The sequence below is a fragment of the Strix aluco genome, chromosome 1 (assembly GCF_031877795.1).
Source record: "Strix aluco isolate bStrAlu1 chromosome 1, bStrAlu1.hap1, whole genome shotgun sequence".
Lineage (NCBI taxonomy): Eukaryota > Metazoa > Chordata > Aves > Strigiformes > Strigidae > Strix > Strix aluco.
The window spans coordinates 53,620,460-53,641,019 of NC_133931.1; the positions used below are offsets into that span (position 1 = coordinate 53,620,460).

The following is a 20,560-nucleotide window of genomic DNA, read 5'->3' on the forward strand; positions in this document are numbered from 1 at the left end:
GACATGCAAAGGGACTCCACAGAAAAGACAGATTAAATAGGTCATCAATTCTGAAACAGCTTGAAGAAGGCCATTCCTTTAGAAGGGTTCTGCTGCTTGCTCAAAGGAGGAGAAAGGTGGTTTCCTGATCTCTAAGACTGTTCATCCCTTTCCTTTATTTGCAATTAAAAGATAATCTAGAGCCATTCATAGCAGCGGATGTGGCACAGACAATATCATCGTTTCTTGTGCTGTTTATGAAACAGAGTACAAAAGGAAAACAAGATATGTGCAGCAGTTATGATTTATTCCATACTCAAGTCTCATTTAGTACTGGATGAGACCATCTTGGGAGGGCAGGGGAATTCTGCCTGGGAACTCAGAAGCTCGAGGCAGGGAAGATCTTGTAAAACTGAAAGCAAATAAAGAGCCTTCTTATCCCTTATAGTTGTAGGTAAGGTTGCTTATGCACAGGAAGTTTAAAATGTAGGCTAAAAAAAATCATGCAGCAAGAAGTGTTCTGTCTGGTAACTACTTTCACTGTTACATTATTTACTTATTTTGAGTATATGTTTAACTGTTAGTGGGGGGAAAAAAAAAGAAAGAAAAAAAGCATTTTCCTTGTTTTGTTAACTCCACTGCTCCAATAGGCAAAACATGAAATTGAACAGTAATATAGAGACTGGGTCTGCAAATAAGACACTGACAAGTTTTTATTTTAATTTTTATTACAAAATTATTAATAAAAAAATCTTCTAACATTTAAAGTTTAATTTAAAAACCTTCACGGCTCATCAGACTACCAAAAGAAAAATGAATGTAAAGACAGTATGCAATGTATTTTGCTCTTCGTTATAAACAGAACTCAGAGGCTTGCCATCAGGAAAATCAGCTTGTCCAGCAGCTCTGCCTCTGCTGCTGCAAATGAGTAAGTGGCAGAGGTTTCATTAAGTCTCATTTTTTTATTTTTTCAAAGCAAATCTAAGGGCAACAAAGGACATATAAAGTGTACCATTCTTATTAAAAAAAGAAGTAATTTTTATGCTAGCTGAAAAACACAGCTCACTGGCATGGCTTTTTAATGTTCCAAGAACATAAGGAAAGAGAATTTTTAAAATACTTATAATCTGTTAAAGTTTCAGTTAAATTTAACAGCTTCATATGCACAATTTGTAAGATCTTGAGACTGATCATTTACAATGCATTCAAAGAATTAACACTATATACAGAAAGACGGAATTAATGACTGTTTTAAAAGTGTAATTTTACATAGAATGTGGTCGGTCAGCAATTCAATTCCCAATTAACACAAGCACTGCTCCTTTTATTTCCTCTGAGGTAGACAGACAGATACGAACATGTAGGAGGATACACTACCTTCCTAATTATTTTAGTTCAAAATCCACTGTTTTGTAAAAAACAGTCTTCTTTAAGGAAACATGTAACTCAGAACTGTTTACTGCCATTGCTACTCTTCAAAAATAACACAGTCATTCTTTAAAAATAATACAAGTGCAACACTAGCACTTATGATGCTCAGATTTGATAGGTGCAGTGAGAATACTTTAAAATATCTCTTTTCTTGAGGTTTGAAAAAAACAAAGATGGACTTACACTCTAAAATCAGTATTTAAATATCTCAAGATCATCAAAATAAAGGATCAGCTCATACAAATGGAGATACCATTAAACAGATATCCTGTCACTTCAAGAATCTTAACTGAAGTGCAGTTGGTTTTATTTCTGTTACCTTCTGAGTGCACCATCAGTAATAAATGCAAGTTCGAAAGCCTGCTGGGAAGGTGCAGAATTTCAGAATTAAGCTACAAGACCCAACTCAGTTTTCATTCTGCAGAAGAGTGAAATAATCAACATGCTGGAACTTCAAAACCTCGTTTCCCCAGCTGGTCCACCCAGGCTGTAGGTTGCGAGCGAACAACTCCAAGCATTCTACATCTGGCTTTATAAACTCTGCCAGAACCGCTGTGCAAGAGAAAAAAAGAAGAAAACAGTGACATAGGTACAAAAAGAAGGTAACAGTGACAAAGATACAAATAACAGTAAACAACGAAAAACCTCTCCTGTGCTGCTAGTGGATGAAGAACTGAATGTTTCATTAAAAACGGTGTTTCAGAGGTTTCATCAAACAGCTGGACTATTTATAGTGAGAAAGTCATTTTAAATAAGTGCCCTTGAGATTCTGAACAATACTCCCAAGGCCTTCAATAGCCTTGATTTATTGGTTTTCATTTAGAGAAAGGGAATGAAGATTTATTTCAGCCTCTACATAGATGAGTTCTGAATTCTTCACTAATATCAACAAACACCTCCTAAGGACTCACTTGGCTCCTATAACACAGGGGCAATATTTCTAAAAATAAATAAATAAAACCTTTCCTTAATTAAGATCACACTCTTTTCCTCTGCATCTTAAAGGGGATAAAAGCATTTTTTTGATGACAACTGTTAAAAGGTAAAATAAGAAACACCAGTTAAATAAGCATAGCACTAAAAGGGCTATAAAAATGCAGGGACTACTTTTTCCCCAACACCAGCTTGGCAACTGAAGAAATATTTATAGAACTGTGTTCTTTCATTCAGTAACACAAATCTCAAACTTCTTCTACAGTGGGGCATTTTTACTGCTTAAATCCAAATAAATAGATGCCTGTCAACATCAATTGTGTCACCAATTATGACTGGTGTTCTTGGAGCGATAGAAAAAGATTTTGCACTTCACCTGGAAATTATTATTGCAAACAGTTTACTGTTAAACGTTACTTTTCATACAGAGCCATTTAGTTTGTGGCTGGGTCAAATTCTTAACTAAGTTTCAGGAAATAGCTACAAAGATACTACGTATAAAAATATGCATGAGAAAAGCAAAGGTTTAAGGAGTACCCAACACAAAGGAGGCACAAAGACTGAAAAACATATCTGTACTAAAAATTACATGTTAAGATTTTTTTTTTGTTACTGAGGACAAAAGAAGAAAAACTATAAAACCATTTCCTTTTCCAAAGGATATCTTGGCCATTTTTGATCAGATCTCCCAGTGGTTTCTCAATTTCTGTAGCTTAAAAATACAGCTCATAAATCCAACATTATGTTGCTTGACTCAGTCTCTTCATTTATGGTCACTGCAGAAAGCAAAAATACATCCAATCCACATACATCAAAGTATGAGAAGGAATGCTTTTTTTTTTGGTGCAATCTAAGTTCTTTTTGCATCAAGTTTGCCAGTCACAGACTCCCTCTGTGAGACCCCAGCTGATCTTGTCATGGATTGCTCCTGTTGCAGAAAGATGAGCATCCACTTCATTTTCTAGCGAGTGTTACCAACCTCAGACCCATTTCCTACCTACATGATCACCTCTTCCAAAGCTTCAATGCATTCAAACCTTTTCCATAAATATTTTGTAATGGGTGTTTCCAGACTTTCTTGTACTTTGGCATGGCATATAAATCTATTCTCCTTCCCCCAATCTTTAACAAATGTCAAATGAATGTCTCAGATGGGTTATCATTAAGGCAGCTTTTAATCTAAAAAATACTGCTACCAGCAGAAATCTTATTCTAAAAACCTGCTTCTTTTAGAGACAAGCTAAAATGTTTAAACAAATCTAACATTTACAGAGAAGAGTCTGGGAGGTTTAGAGGAAAATGTACATTCTGACAGAAAACCTGCTGCACTGAAGATTACTGTTTGGTGTCATGGGAGTTCATCTAATTAGACACCACTTATGAGTAACTGCTTTTAGACCACTTTGCTAACCTACCATATTAAAAAAAAATGTGGTAAAATTTACTGTTCTTTTTCCATGCTCTATTTAGTTAAGGATTTCTTGTGCACAATTTGCTGCCAACATGACCAGGGGGCTGGAGCACCTCTCCTATGAGGACAGGCTGAGAGAGTTGGGGTTGTTCAGCCTGGAGAAGAGAAGGCTCCAGGGAGACCTTATAGTGGCCTTCCAGTACTTAAAGGGGGCCTACAGGAAAGATGGGGAGGGACTTTTTAGCAGGGCTGTTGCAATAGGACAAAGGATAATGGTTTTAAACTAAAAGAGAGTAGATTCAGACTAGATATAACAAAGAAATTTCTTATGATGAGTGTGGTGAAACACTGGAACAGGTTGTGCCCAGAGAGGTGGTAGATGCCCCATCCCTGGAAACATTCAAGGTCAGGCTGGATGGGGCTTTGAGCAACCTGATCTAGCTGAAGATGTCCCTGCTCATTGCCAGGGGGGTGGACTAGATGACTTTTAAAGGTCCCTTCCGACCCAAACTATTCTATGATTGTATGACTTTAACAAAGGTCTTCCAAAAATCTATGCTCTTGATCATCTAAGAAAGCCCATGTTGTAGGAGGTTGCACTTTTTGCACATTAGAGAAGGGAGAGACTGTGGAAAGCAAAGTTCCAAAGCTTTCAATAAGCTCTCTGTGAGAAGATCCTGACATCTGTAGGGATGTCTTTTTAACCTTAATGGGCATAAGATCATGCAGAGTTTACTGCAGAGTCAGGCTTTATGTGACTTTTTTCCCCCCTTCATATAAAACCAAAATATAACAATTTTATGCTTTATATAGGCTTCTAAGTAGAGAAAACAATTATTTAGGTGAAAAAATGTCGTTAAGCGCACATTATTAATGTTGATATTTGTTCTTAAAATGTATAGATTAAAAATATCATCACAGCACTAAGTCCAGTAATCAAAAGCAGTTTTACTAAGTACCATAAACTTCCATGCCTAAGAGAACAAATTTTAAAATCACACCTAGGAGATTCAACCAACCTTAAAGATTGGTTCACCAGAAATCAAAAAAGAGGTAGCCAAAAAACGAATCAGTTCAGCAGAAGCAAGAAGCTTCTGGCAATCTTTCGATCAATTTGGTTATAGAATTTAAAAAGGAATTCCCAGGAATCTCCCCCTCTCCTGCTGCCAGAGAAAGGATCTTTTTTAAAAAACAGAGACAGATTACATATAGTTCAAGATCACATGATTTTTCATTGCTAGGTTGTAGGTATTTACATAATCACATCAGGGAGTAACTTGCACTGCAATGGAAATTACCATATCAAGAGGGTAATAATGTGGCTGTATTTTGTTGGCATAAAATCTCATTACACTGGTTTCCTTAAAATAGGAAAAGTCAGTGTTAAAGTTACAAATTACAGCTCCTTTGTTAGGCTTTTATATCACCAGAAGGGGCTATCTCAACACACATGGATCTGACTTGCAGCCCTTAAGCAAACTCTGGAGTTTTTTTCCTCTGAAAACAGGTTAGAGGATCTATATCAGTGGAAAGATTAAGTTTTTCTACCGTAGGAATAGATCTTTTTAAAAAAAATAACAAAACCGCACAATTGCTTCTATCCACTTACAGATAACACTGACAATAAACAGCTTAGACAATAAATAGATTATTTTTTATCACTTGCAGGTGTCATAAACACTATGACAGCAACTCAAGCATCTACAGTCAGGCATCTAATGCCCTAGGACACACAAAGCCAGCATAAAGCCGGCTGGTAGATATAACACTGGTCTTCCAGAAAACCCACTTCCTTCTGAAGTGTGATCCGGCCGTCAGGCAGGATACCTGCCATACCTGCCTACTCTTAATCCCAAAGATGCATTGAAGATGCATACTGCTAAAAATGCTTAAATAAGCAAAAGGAGGAATCATTTTTGAAACAAGCAACAGTTTCCTCTTATCTTTTGAACATCCATTACCTGAATTGCAAGTTCTGTATAGCAATTTGGATACATAAAGCAAAAATGACTGTCGGCTTTTTACTGTCTGATTTGTGAGCCATGCAAAGCACAAAGCACATGATTGAACTCATTTCATAGTAACACTTCAAAAGAGTTTGCAATGTAGAGGTCCTTGTTGCCCAGTTTGTCTAATCTCTGAACAGAGTAGGACCAGAAGGAGATCTGAAACTCAGCACAAAGATGGCTTCACATCTCTGCATCTTCCCTGAGCTTCCAGCTAGACCTAGATGTTGATCCACTTATCAATTAGTCTTAACAGTAAGGGCTCACAAGGTGCATAAGAAAACAAAAGCCATTTACTTCTTTTATTTCCAAGAACACTTTTATAACGTGGCGTAACAAACCAGGGTTGCTACAGGAGGAGGGAGTTCCCAAGATTTCCCATTGCACTCTTCTGCTGGAGATATGCAAAGTGGCTAGAACATAGCCAAGAACTAATTCCAATGTTTTTAGGCATACTCCTGTACGATAACATTATTTTCTAACAATAAATGTACATACTTAAAAACTGGAGGAGAAATGGTTATAACAAGAAGAATCTACAAAACAGGAAAAGGAAAAAAGGTATTTGAAGTTCCACATTACTTTACATCATCTGTGTAACAGAATACCTTCTATGTCTTCTAAGAGCAACATTGAATTGAATTAGGAAGAAAACCTGCTGTTATTTGAATCAAAACCAGGAGTAATAAAATTTCATTTTAACACATTTGCATAAAGAAGCTTAAGTACATTTACAATGACATATTAAAGCTCTAAGCATTGAACACAGCACATGCATCACCAAAAACCCCTACAGTCGCAATTTCATGGTTAAATGCACTGTAGGAACTCAAACATCTCTTTTTGATGGCTTACTTTAATTTACATCTTTCTCTTCCCCCAGAGAGATAAACTGTTATCATCAGTCATTAAGGAGCTACATATGTACCATCATACAACCTTTATAGTAGTAATAAGAAAGAAAGTGCCAGACAGCATCAGTAAATACTAATATTTTTGGCTTTGCTACTACTTAAACAAAGCATAAAGAATGCGTGTGACTCAAGTGTCCTTCTCCTCCATTGCCAAAATCTCTGTTTCTGTTCAAATTGCTTCTGAACCCCTCTAGGATGTAGCTCAGCTGCTCTCTGCTGACCACTTGAGAATATTATCCAGTCATGAAAGTGATACCCTTTTACAACACTGAAGTCAAGGCATCAGCAATTAGCTTTTGTCTTATAGTCTACCTTTTTATTCCATAACCATATTCCGAATGGAGCTGCCAAAACTGTAGGATACACGTGGATTTTTATAAAAACCTTGTAAATCACGGACATTGCTCAACAGCAAATTAATTTTTCAAATAGAAACACAAATGCTGCACAATGGTATGAAATCCCAGCATTCAAGTAAAAACTGAAGAAATATATAAATTAGCATGGACAATTTCTTTCAAAACCCATTCAGAATCATCATTTATAAAGGATTATGCAATATGGTTTCTAGATTCTGCCCTACAAAAGAATTGTTCCGAGGACCATTCAGGCACTAGAATTCTCTATAATACATACAAACTGCTGGTTTGCACCCTTGGATACCTCACAAGTTTCCTGTTTGTGTCCGAATGTGCTGCTAAGTATTGGTTTTCTGAAGAGGCCCTAGGTGGCTGCCTCACAAATCACTACCCTACCATTCATTAGTTTAAATCAACACACATACTTCCTGCTGCCCTAATTCTTAAAGATGTGGCTTCAGAACTGCAAAAAGATCCTCCCAGAATTGCTTTTTATTATTATTTTTCGCTAACCAAAGTATGTGTCTTCTACTAGTTTTTGAACAGGTATATATATGTATGTTCATTTAATAAATACAAGCCCAAAATACAGATTTTAGAGCCTCCTTGAATGTATAACAACTGTCAAGATCAGCTTCCTAACTATTCCTTGGGAGCAGAAAAAGGAAAGTACGTCAGTGAAGCAAACTGTGATGCCTCTCCTCTCCAACAGCATTATGCATTTCTTCTACCTGCCTTTTCTGATGTGATTACATAGCATCACATACAACTGGAATATCTGCAGATTCATCATGAGTTTTCCCTTAGTGGAAGATGAAACCATTTTTGTGAGAGGTATTAAATACGTTTCTTACCATGTCATTGTAAGGCACTCAGGTGCTGTAATGATGAAAGAAGTACAACTTTCTATTGAAATTAGTCAAAGTAAGAGTGCTCCAGAACAATGTGGAAAAGATAACATATCACACAGAAATCTTCACATCCTTTGGACTAAACTCTGAAAAGTTGAATTCATACCCACGCTAACTGGCTGGCTGGAGTTACTGCATCAATTTCAGTAAATTAACTACAGCTCCTCAGAAAGAAGAAGGGCATGTCTTATTTGTTGCCTATTGTTAGCAGTTTTAAAATAATTAGTTCTGGATTTAAAGGCACAACTGTACTGCAAGTACATAAGCAGAAATATGCAGAAATAAAAACACTTCTTTCAGGATGACATAATAAAGAAAGTGGTTTCTGCTTTTATTAACTACATAGAAGACATCCTATTTTATATATTCCCAAAGTTTCGCCCCCACCCGCCGCAAGGTACTTTAGGTCATTTGGCATAACTTCATACATACAGTATCTGTAAACTGTTCCTGCAGCACTTAAAAAACAAATTTTAAAAATGCAAGTTTTTTCTACATGTCTATCCAAAATACTCACACAATAATGCTTGAAGTTCTACTTTTCATAGTCAGAGACCAAGACATCAGTACCTGACAACATTTTTAGAAATGCTGAGGAACCACAAGTCCTGTTGAACAAAACTGCTTGGCATATGGGAAATTAAGGCATTTCATATATAAAGGTATCTCATTCTAGGGACATCGTTTCAGACATCCAAGTCCAACGCCCTACAGAAACATTATGCAACAAAACAAAACGTACCAGTAAGAGGGGGTTTATGTGAATGCAGACTGCAGGGCATGCTGACAATTAACTTATGATCTGGAATTGGAAGTACATCTTCAGGTTTCCTGTTGTATAAACCAGAACAAGAAAAGAAGTATGAGAATGAAGACCACCAAGTGTGATGCTGCAGCTCTCACACAGCTACTTCCATTGGGAGCTAACACACTGAATGTTCATTCACAGTCAAACTTTAGGTAAGTCCAAGGGAAGTTAAATGTTGCTCAGCTGTAATATATAAAAGGGCAGTTTATGAAATCAGAAGCTCTAGACAAAACATGGTTAACAATAGCCATACAAAGCCACTGAGAACAAACAACGTAGTCCTGTATGTTTCCATGTGTAGAAAAACACCAGCATCCCCAAAATGGCATCAGCCTGTGCCAAGGACTCATGGTCCAAGAGAACCTGTCAGCAAAGGAAACCCTGTCCATGAAACTTTTATACGTGCCAGTCCCCCAGCACAGACAGATATAAGGAACAGACAAAGGTTTCCGTCCTTTAATCTCGCTAAAGCACTCCCTTATCCCAAAGCAAATAAGGCTATTTTTAGGTCCACAATCAGTCAAAAGATGATGCCAAGAGAAGATTCTGGGACATTATATGGTATTTTGAACAAGTGATATATACAGAGAGAATCCTATCAGCCTCAAAAAAGACCATAAAGACCATAAATATCCTGGCATACCTTAAGGCTTCCTTTACGTCTCCTTGAACTCTCCCCAATACAAGAACTTCATAGGGCTTTTTGTGTAAAGAATCCAAAGGCAATACAAATTCTCCAGCTCTAGTAATCTGACACAAAGGAGTTAAAAATACACAGTGGAAGATTGTCATATCCAATTTTTTCAAGACGTTTTCTTTGATAAAAAGGAAGGTACTGATGATACCATACCTTTCAAATACAAAAGCACATGGTAGTAAAAATACAAATTATAAAAATATAAAGTGTCATTGTGCGAGCCCTCTCAGTCTCCAAGAAAGCAACAAAACAAATTGAGAACTTACTTTTACCCAGTGCCACTCAGCAAGTGTTTTCACAGACCAATGAGGATAAAGTTCATCCTTAACAAAACGTATGTGCTTCTGTCTATTAGTCACCCACGTGACTACAAGACAATTTGGAGCAGCTAGTGCTGGTACAGGAATCTGCTTGATTTGCCATGAAGACAAGTGGCTGTATCTATATGCCAATACAGTGAGAAAGCAAGTTAGCATATACCAAATATAAAAATTGCAAAACAACACAAATGGGTATAGATATTACACAGCCAAGACATTGCAAGACTTATCTCCTGACAAGTCATAAGAATGTATCAAGACTGACACCTAGTGGCCAAATATGATGGATTCTGATACAAAATCATTAGTGTATGTACTTAAGTTTTACTGAGCAGAATCTTTAACTACATATTTCTACTATTCCCCCAAATAAAGTATAATGAGTTCTGATTCTGAATAACTCTAAAAGCCCACGTTTAATTTAAGAACTATCATATGTAAATCAGTACTCTCATCTGTACACCAGAACAAAGCTATTTAGTGAAAAGTAGCTCTTTAGTCAATGTAACATTATTCACTTTTCATAATAAGCAATCTCTCTTCTGAATGAAAATGACAAGTGAGTCATTAACAAGTGCAAGGGCAACACTAATTTGACTGGCAAGTTAAAAGGTCACACAAGAGTAATCACTTCTCCAATTATTTGCAGAAGTTATTAACTATTTTTAAATTACCATTCATGGTATCAGAACAGTTCTGCACATTTTTGAGCTAACTGTATGCTACATTGGTGAACACAGCATGCGTTCCAGATTCTGTCCTGTTCTACCATTTTTCTCACGATGCTATTCTACAGTATTAGTGAGCTGCAATTTGTGGAACCTACACATTGCAACATCAAAAACATTGGCACACTGCCTGCTGGAATCAACAGCCACTGTCCAGGTACCTCGGATCCCTATACAATGCAACAGTGACACGTAAGAAACAGGCAACAAGGATAAAATCCAAAATACCTCCCGGACCTCCCAGAGAAAACAAGATTCACAACACAGATGTGAAATGCTTAACAAAGATTAGCCGTCAACAAGACAGCTAACAGCAGTGACAGCTCTTCCACCTTTTGACTTTATTTTGTAAGGGAGATAGGGTCTTGCTGGCTAATTCATGCTTGTGAATAACTACAATTTTCTCTGAGTAACTTACATAGTTAAGAAAAAAAAACTTGAATGAGTTTAACTCTGAGTTTCTAGAGGTTTCTGTAGGGCTTTCAAAGTAAAACCTACCAATCAGTCTCTGCATCTTCAAATTATGTCTTCATAACAACCTTCAAAAGCTATGGTAGACATTATTCTAGAAAGTTGTAAGGCCGTATTTCCTGTGTGCCCTTCTTTCACATGGATACAATTCTATGGTAATCAAGACAGCTCCACTGGCATAAGCCTGATGTTACTCAGTGGAGAAGGAAGCCCATAAAATTTTAAGTTAATGGCTTCATAATCTACAGTACTCAGAAAGTTCCTATTGCACTTGAGGATTTTACTGCTGCATTATCACTTTCTCTTTTCTACCCATTAGAATGAAGTTCAAACTACAGCTCAAATTAAAAAAAAAAAAAAAGAAAATAAAACTTAGGATAGGACCTAGGACCTGGAAATACTTACACATTTATCTAGCTTTATGCCCACTGAAGTAACCCTATTAATTTCAAAGTAATACCGGCATGATCTGGGCCTTAAAAAACAGCTGACTCCAGGATTTCCTTATAAGTGCCAAGGACTAACATTCTCTCACCAGTTAGGTAATTTAAGATCTACTCCTGCAAATATTTTGCATGCGAAGTATCTATGCCATTTCAGTGAAATCCCCGAGACATTTCATAGACTTGAAGGTAGGCATGTGCCACAATATTTGCTAGTTTAAGCTACAGTGTCACAGTTATATTGGTCTCCTATTGAGTAAGTATATTAAAATGTTAATTACCCTTTGTAAACTAAGATGACAAAGTTTGGTTTATTTTACTATAAAATTTACCTGTTACTCCTTTTAACGGACTTGTTCTCCCATGGTGGATCAATCACAATTACATCATATTTTTTCTTGTCTGGGAAGTGAATTAAAAAAAAAAAAAAAGCCAGTAAATTAGTTTTTAAATAAATCTACTAGTTAAAACTGATAAAGGCTTAACTACCCACATACAGACAACATTTAAAAAACCAACTATGCAGTAAACACACAACTTTCTTCTGTTCTTTCCAAATAAAAAGTTAAAAGGCTTCTAGCATGCTTGTTTTAATTCAGATAATCATTTACTTCCAAGATTCTTCAGCTAATTACCTAAAGAAAGGACGTTTATGTGATCCGTGTAAGAGCCCTCCAAGAAATTTTGAACATCTTGGGGACTCTCAGAAAAAAAACAATAGCAGAGTTCAAGTCTCAAAGGTGAAAATTTCTCCGAATTTCCTAACAGAAGCTACGTAATAATGCACCCAGCTGAGTGAAAGGCTGCAGCCCTGAATGCAAGATTCCTGTCCTGTTTGATCTTTCAGCAGGCCAATTGGGACACACATTGCTCCAAAACAGCCCTGGAAAACTGTGTTTTGCACTACTGGAGGTGAAGAGAGACAGAGAGCTAGACCCAGTGTGTGAAATGGAAAGTAATGGACAAGAGGAAGAAAACTGAAAGAGTTTTCATGGGAGAAGCTGGGTTTACTTTATTAGGAGGATAGAAGATACAGAACACATCCATGAAAAAACAGGACTCACCAATTTTAATTTTTCCACAGAACATACTTGTTCCTTCATTGAGTCTGATGCTAATTATTTAAATAGCTAATAAAAACAACAACTTAATATTTAATGTCCATTAAATGTGCTTTCTACATCTTATTTCTTTATTAACATTGGAGGTGTTACCCTGACAGTGGGCTGACCAGCAAGAAATACTTCTCTTTTGGCAGGTGAAAGAGAAGAAGAAAAAAATAATAATTAAAATGGACAGTAGACTTCCTCCAAAACAAAAAAACACCCCTAAAGTCATGGCATTATATTAACATACACTGTTGGTTATTTCAAATGCATTTTCTTCAATTTCTTGGACTGCTCTCTGACCTCTGGGAGAATCCAAACTTGCTATATGCACAGCTGTGCATAGTGATAGCACAGTGATAGTGATCTTCCTTCTGTCATACAGCTGAAAACAGCTAACTGGCTAAATTCTGGACTTCAGATACAAAATTATTATTTGGATAATAAGATTCCACCTCCTGCATGCCTTCTTAATTAAAAAAAAACCAGTGAACATTTAAGTTGCATATTAGCAGGGAGGAAACATGTAACTAACAAATCCAAAATTACTGATTAGAGGGTAATCCTCAGCTCTTGCTCACAGGCAGCATCTTTCTTATAAGACTGCCTGATGAAGCTTAGCTGCTGCTAATAATAATAATGATGATAATAATAATAATGAAGATCAAATTAAAAGCTAATGGAATGGTGAACTACAGTGAAGACTGCCGCATGTTGTCAGCTTAAAGCTTTCTACATGGCCCATTACGGCTGAAAATATTGGCTTGAATAACTTTTTATTTATTTTTACAGAGAAGTTATTAATTCTAAAGTCCCATCATTTCCCTGTCACTGATTTTGGCTCAGGTCAATACTCTCAGCTGTGAAATGTAGCAGCTGAGAAGTCAACTCATGTTTGCTACTCGTGGTCTTGCTAAAGTGGTGTTTACCTCCAGCTGGGTGCAGCAGCCTCTCAAACTGTTATCTTCTCTGGGGGACACTGGGGTTGGTTTCACAAACAGCTTATGCCAATCTAAGTAGACCCTGCCATTGAACCAGATGAATCTGTAAGGGAATCCTTGCTTTAAAGTGAATAATCTCATCCCTCTCCCACGCTCTAACCTATCTAAAAACCAAGACAGCAGGAACACCACCCCAGCAGCAGCATGGCCTTATCTATGCTAAAGCCTTATCCTGTGGGATACGGACCCAGCAGCACAGCTGGTCCCAATTTAATGCATTTACATGACTTCTATACTGACAGCGGCTCAGAACATGCTCACAAACTGTCATAGTCTGGCTGGGATTTTCAAAGGAGCCTCCTGGAGATAAAGAATCCCCACATGACATGAGCTCATAACCACTCAAGATTCATTCGAAAACCCTCACCTATTTGCACGAAGTTAGAAATACTACTTTGCAAGCTCGCAGCAGCATTTCCTATCAGTGCTGTATACTAAAAATCTGTTCATTGAGTCCTTAGTCATCTTGACATTAACTGCCCTTCTCAGGCAGGAGAGAAGTGGTAAATTCTAATGCCTAAAGATACTTACAGTTCAGCAGGGGCTGTAAACATGAAATATCAGATAAAAGGAAACTGCTTTTTGGTGGCACCAAGTACTTCTGCCCCATTAATACAACTATCTTTGCACAGTTTGAGCTGTTTTCTGTAACGCACGAAAGCAGGTCCTGCTCTGGAATGGAGGTTTCATCATCTAGTGCACGTACAGCTTGATGGTCACTTTCATTCACAGCTGGAAACTGCTTTGCCATTTCACATAATTCAGCCAACCCACAGCCAACATGTCCAGGAATAACATTCTTCCTGCAACTGAGTTCTGCAGTAGTGCGGTGAAGAAAACCACATCTGAGTCCTTCTTGGACTAAATGCAAAGTGCCTTCCCAAATGAGCTTTCTGACCTGTATGGTCATAAAGAAACAAGGGAAGAAGAATTATCTTTCAAGTATCTACTTGACCAGGGAATGCAACAGAAATCAAAACATTTTTGGTCTGCAGAGTGGGAGAAGGATCCTTGCCAAATACTGAGATCATTGACTCAAAAGCTACAAGGGCATGACAATAAGGCCATGCTAACTTTTGTTGTTGTTTTTCTGGTAAAGTTACAATAATTAGAAGCCCAGAAGAAGAAAGAGTCAGAGACTACTGAATAAAACATTTCACAGACAGTAGAGGTAGAGTATTATTGTTGCAAATTTCAAAGCAATAATTTGAAGTATAAATTCAAATTCTAATCTAATTTCAAGTTACTGTGCTCATAAACATATTTTTAATTGAGATGTATACTGTGATCTAAAAATCAGTACTTTTCCACTTTTTAATTCACTTCAAAAACCAATAGTTTATGCATTTTAATAGTAATATAGAAGTACAAACAGTAAATCAAATTGAAATATTAGAATTTGCTTTTGCAACTTTTCTAAGTGACACATCTCTCAACCTGCAAGTGAGTCTAGGAAGACAATATTCTTGGATCTATATATGCTCTCATTCATTTCAGCACCCTTCCTTTGCAAAATTTAGAGACTTAGTTTATTCCCAAATCAAAATCACTGCGCCTTTATGAGTTTTAATTATCAATGAGGCATTTTTGTTCATTTAGAATAGCAATATTTCCAGTTACAGTGGCTTTATCAAAGGTATCAAATACTTATTATGGTTTCTAAAGCTCCTGATTATGGAATCCTCAACTTTACAAGATGTTTTCACAAAATACTCTTTATTAGAATTTCCAAATTAATGGGGGGAGGAAAATCTTTTTTAATCATTTCTTTAATAACACCACCATATAGATATCTGAGGGGACAGAGTCATAATGTTTTAGCACTTAGGTTTGTGATAGTAAAAGTTCATACCGCTTTAACAGAGTTAATAAATACATCTTTAGAAATGCTACAAATTGTACAGCTGAATTAATGCAGATGGCTTTTCTTCTTACACCCATGTGTTAATTTGCAGGTGGACAAAGCCTCTTGACTATCAAGCAATTTAAAGAGTAGTTTTAACAAACGGCTGCTGAAGAAATTTAGCATGTTTTGTACTTTCCCTATGTTGACTGTAACTGAAATTCGTAAGTGGATTCAATGCCTACTTTCACTGGCAGATGTAAATTTGGGGGTTTTTTTGGAAAACAATCCTGAAGATATGAATAAGTGCCAAAATAATCTCAATTGACTTGCAGAGCTACAACCCTTAACACTACAAATGCAGTAAAAATTCACAGAATCACAGAATGGTTTGGGTTGGAAGGGACCTTAAAGATCATCTAGTTCCAACCCCCTGCCGTGGGCAGGGACACCTTCCACTAGACCAGGTTGCTCAAAGCCCCGTCCAACCTGGCCTTGAACACTGCCAGGGAGGGGACATCCACAGCTTCTCTGAGCGATCTGTTCCAGTGCCTTACCACCCTCATAGTAAAGAATTTCTTCCTTATACCTAATCTAAATCTACCCTCTTTCAGTTTAAAACCATTACCCCTCATCCTATCCCTACACTCCCTGATAAAGAGTCTCTCCCCATCTTTCCTGTAGGCCCCCTTTAAGTACTAGAAGGCCACTATAAGGTCTCCCTGGAGCCTTCTCTTCTCCAGGCTGAACAACCCCAACTATCTCAGCCTGTCTTCATATGGGAGGTGCTCCAGCCCCCTGATGATCTCTGTGACCCTCCTCTGGACCCGCTCAAGCAAGTCCATGTCTTTCTTGCACTGGGGGCTCCAGAGCTGGACACAGAACTCCAGGTGGGGTCTCACAAGAGCAGAGTAGAGGAGAAGAATCACCTCCCTCTACGTGCTGGCCACACTTCTCCTGATGCAGCCCATTCTAATACATAATGCATTCTAATCTGTGAATGGTATCAGAGGCTAACTGGGCGTCCCAGTTTCAGTTGGGATACCATTAATTTTCTTCCCAGTAGCTGGTACAGTTCTATTTTGGATTTAGTGTGAGAATAATGTTGAACAGGCCCTGATGTTTTAGTTGTTATTAAGTAGCACTTAGCATAAGTCAAGGATTTTTCAGTTTCCCATCCTCTGCCAGTGAGCAGGTGCACAAGCAGCTGGGAGGAAGCATGGCCAGGACAGCTGACCCAGACTAGCCAAATGGCTATTCCATACCATAGAACATCACACACAGTATAAACTGGGGCGAGTTGGCTGGGAGAGGCACATTGCTACTCAGGCATCAGCCAGCAGCTCGTAAGCAATTGCATTGTGCATCACTTGCCTTTCCTTGGGTTTTATTTTTCTCTTTTTGTTATATTCCTTTTCATTACTATTATTATATTTTATTTTGGTTATTAAACTGTTATTATCCCACAAGTTTTACTCCCCCACTCCCCCCACCCCCCACCCCGATTCTCCTTACCATCTTCCCATCCCACTGGGAGGGGGGGAGGAGTGAGCTAGTGGCTACGTGGTGCTTAATTGCTGGCTGGGGTTAAACTACGACACTGAGATCACAGATTTTTCAAAACTTTGTCTTTTTTTTCATATTCACAAAAAATCACTTGAAGTTACACAGGCCCCAAGACATTCAACTTTTTCATTTCTTCCCTTATTCCTACTACTGAATGAGTTTAACTTAAAGGTTTCCATACTCATAAACCTCTGATGTTAAATTTCAAAGTTCTCTCCTTTAAGATGATTCTGCACATGCATAGCTTATTCACAACAATAATTACAGGACCTCTACACCGTATCATAGCAAACTGTACATGTTTACTACAAAACTGATGCCATGTAAAAGAAAAGTTTAGTCATTTAAATATAGTCCAAGAGAAACAGAATTAAGCCAAAAGCCCAATATGACTAACAACTTTGTCAGAGGAAAGAAAGCAAGTGTAGATCCTAGTTCAGGTTCACATCACTATTTAGGAAAGCAGTAAGAATACATCAAACATCATCCACAGATCCCATTCCTAGGATTTACTAAGATGCTTCAGTGTAATATAGTTGTAACTTCACCAGCACATCACTGATGTGAGCCTAAATAGAGACTTGAATTCTAATTCATTCATGATGCTTTAGTAAGACAATGTAAAAAGTTTGAGGGAAAAATTCTCTCTAATTAGCAGAATGAGACATCTTGCAGTACATTTGGTCAAAGAAGCTTTGAATAACTTCAGTACAGGGTCCTGAATACACTAAAGATGAGTTGATCTTCAGAACAGGTTACACTGTTTATTTCAAATCAGTCACTTCCTGTTCAACTAATATTCAACTCATCACTATATAACATTGGGTTACCCATAACAGTAAAAGGTATTTTGGGAACACAGCTTCCAGCTCTTTGAAATGTCTGTTTCACATCTAGTTTGTTTCACATATATCTACACAGAAGACATTCTCTGTATACACTTATTCATTTAAGGACTGGAGAGATCACCTTCCTGTTAGTGGAACAAGCTACAAGAACAGAACTTGTTTGCAGCCATGTCTTGCAGCCAGTACCTGCCAAAGTCAGTGTGATGGTTTAGCCCCTGCCAGGGTCTGAGACCACGGGGCCGCTGTCCCTCCCCCACAAAGGGAGTGAAATACAAAGCCCTGAGGCTGAGATAAGGAGAGGTTTAATACAACAGTGCAAAGCAACACAACAAACAGCAACAATAACAGTAATAACAATGAACAGAGCAAAATATCTACCAATACAGCAGTGAGAATAGAGCAAATCCCACAGTACACGGTAACCCCTTGTCCTGCTTTGGCACCAGGATGTGACCTCAGGAAGCGACCTCCGACCTCCGCAGGGTATCTGAATAACCCTGCTAGAGCTTCCCCCCCCACTGCTGGGGAAACTTAACCCTATCCTGGCTAAACGAGGACAGTCAGGTATCACGTGCTTGTAAAATATACTTTTGCTCAGACTTACCTTTGAATGATATTCTAAAGCATCCAGTTCACCTTGGTTGAATACACACTTCCTTTTACGTTTCTTCAGAACAAGCAAACAATGAAAAAAAAAAAAAAATCCATATTACTCCATGATGAAAGAAAAAAAAAAATCAAGTATACCCGAATTACAAATTAACTCTTTTAAAAGCAGGAGAAACTTTCCATCTCTTTCATTTTGTATCACAAGTCCAATAAGCAAAAAGATGATCTCAAAATACCTACTGTAGGCATTCTCAAGGTACACTGGCTTAAAGCTGTGTTATGTTACTCATGGCACTAGGATCTGAAGTTACCTACTACATGTCACAGTTTATGTTCATGCCTCCTCTGGGCTCATACTAGAAGGTATCTGTTCAGCTGACAAGTGTAGTTTACCAATATCAGGAGAAAATTAGCTACATCTTCACAATGACATTTGTTGGTTTAGACCTGCAACATTTTTTTTGATCCATAAGGAACAGTAATGAACAATCTACATATTAAAAGTAAATTCACACTGTCCTTCCCTTGTTGGTCTGAACAATCTTGACAGCTACCACAGTTTCAGCTCAAGTGCCTGACCACAACCAACATCAAAAGATTTTGTGAGCAACCCACTGCTTCCGAGCCACAAGATGCACATTACTAACATAAGGAACACAAAAATATCCTCATGAGTGTTTATATTTTCTATGCATCTTGAAATCTATAGTGGAAAAGTTCCTGCTCTCCTACATAACCTCAGGAAACCAAAATGTACGAGACAATGTTAGTGGTGTATTATTTACCAGGGCATTACTGTAGTTTACTGTATTACAGAGAACATACCTTCCTAGCACTGGCAACAGAATCCCCGATGCCACTCTTGGTTCCTTCTCGGTGTTCCTCTCCAGCACTGTTGACCTTTATTTCTGTGAGACCCACCTCAGGGCATCCTTGCCACAGCTGCTCCTCAGGAGCTGCAGCTATATGGGGCTTAGAAATGTCAAAGAACTCCTCCCGAAACACATATCTCAGTTTTGCTGTTTTACCTTCTGTTTTTATCACATCTCCAGGACCAGGAATAGGATCATCTCTCAATGAGGAGGTGGCAGCAGAGGCAGAAGTAGCAAGACAATCTCCAGTAGACGTGACAGAAGTATTGAAAGTGACACCACCAGTGTATGCAAAGGAGTCACAGATCTCATAGCCACACTGGTTGATGAAAGAGAGATGATCCACGAGCCACCCCGCTGTCAGCCGATGTACCACAGACATCATAGATCATAGCTCCTCTTTTCAGGAAGAAAAATCAACTCCCTGAAACCGCAGCTGGTAATCATATGCACTTCTTGGAGCAAACTCCTTCTGTGGGAATTTTTTTAAGAACTCGCTTTTCCAAATTATCACTGTTTAATAAAGTAGCACCTATCTCCTGACAGACATTTCCACACACACACAAGACACACCACAGAAACTTCTGATTTCAGCTGGTTTCCCCATTATGACTTGTGTCACACGTTTCATTTTTTTTATAATAAGCAAATTTTAAGTAAGTTTCTGTAATTCTGTGCAGTACAGCTTTACTCTAAGATGACTCTTTCAACAAGTTAGAAAAAAGAACTACGACACAGCAATTCAATAAACCAAAAGTTTTCATGACAGCGCTCGGGAGCAGTAACACAAGCACAGCGGCAGCAGAGGCCAGGCCCCCGTGTCCGTGCCCGCCGGCACACGGGGCCTGGGAGTTCGGGTTTTTCCCCGGACTGTCCCCCAGTCCCCCACCGCCGCTCGGCTAGAAGAGCAGCCTGACGGTGCCGCGCTCTCCTCACAGCCGCGGCGGGCACAAGCCCCGCGGAGTCGGAGCGGGGGAGCTGCTGAAGCCTGCGCGCAGGCCGCAGCATGGCGGCTCCAGGCCGTTACGGGGGTGAAGGGGGGGCTGCCCTCCGCCTCTATCCCTCTCCGCAAGCGGAGAAAAACCCCAAGGCTCACCACAGCACGGACAGCGCCTCACACACTTACCCCCACGGCTCCACCCCCTACGAGCGCCGCCATCTTGTTGTGCGGCCCCAACCTTGTCTCCTGAGAGCTTCCGGGGGAATCAGGCGGCTGGCAGCTGAGCGGCCCAGCAAACGGAAGTGACAACCCCCGTCCCTTCCCTCCCCAGCGGTGTCTCCGCCGCTCCGCTGTGACGTCAGCT

At 38.7% G+C, this 20,560-nt stretch overlaps 1 protein-coding gene across 4 annotated transcripts; it reads right to left on the reverse strand.

Moving 5' to 3' along the window:
* Nucleotides 1–689: 689 nt before the first annotated feature.
* METTL4 (methyltransferase 4, N6-adenosine) lies at nucleotides 690–20,487 on the reverse strand. 4 transcript variants are annotated; one of them, XM_074821288.1, is made up of 9 exons: nucleotides 20,383–20,487; nucleotides 19,210–19,728; nucleotides 18,380–18,442; nucleotides 14,050–14,416; nucleotides 11,744–11,813; nucleotides 9,716–9,890; nucleotides 9,396–9,502; nucleotides 8,687–8,775; nucleotides 690–1,962 (listed from the first exon to the last, which is right to left on the reverse strand). In XM_074821288.1, the coding sequence occupies exons 2-9, from the start codon at nucleotides 19,639–19,641 to the stop codon at nucleotides 1,817–1,819; spliced, it is 1,449 nt and encodes a 482-aa protein (XP_074677389.1). In that variant the 5' UTR covers nucleotides 19,642–19,728; nucleotides 20,383–20,487; the 3' UTR covers nucleotides 690–1,816. The 4 variants fall into 4 exon arrangements, with proteins under 4 accessions (XP_074677389.1, XP_074677382.1, XP_074677396.1 ...); XM_074821281.1 differs by having other exon boundaries at nucleotides 19,210–20,446; XM_074821295.1 differs by lacking the exon at nucleotides 690–1,962 and adding an exon at nucleotides 1,970–3,119 and having other exon boundaries at nucleotides 19,210–20,448.
* Nucleotides 20,488–20,560: the final 73 nt, after the last annotated feature.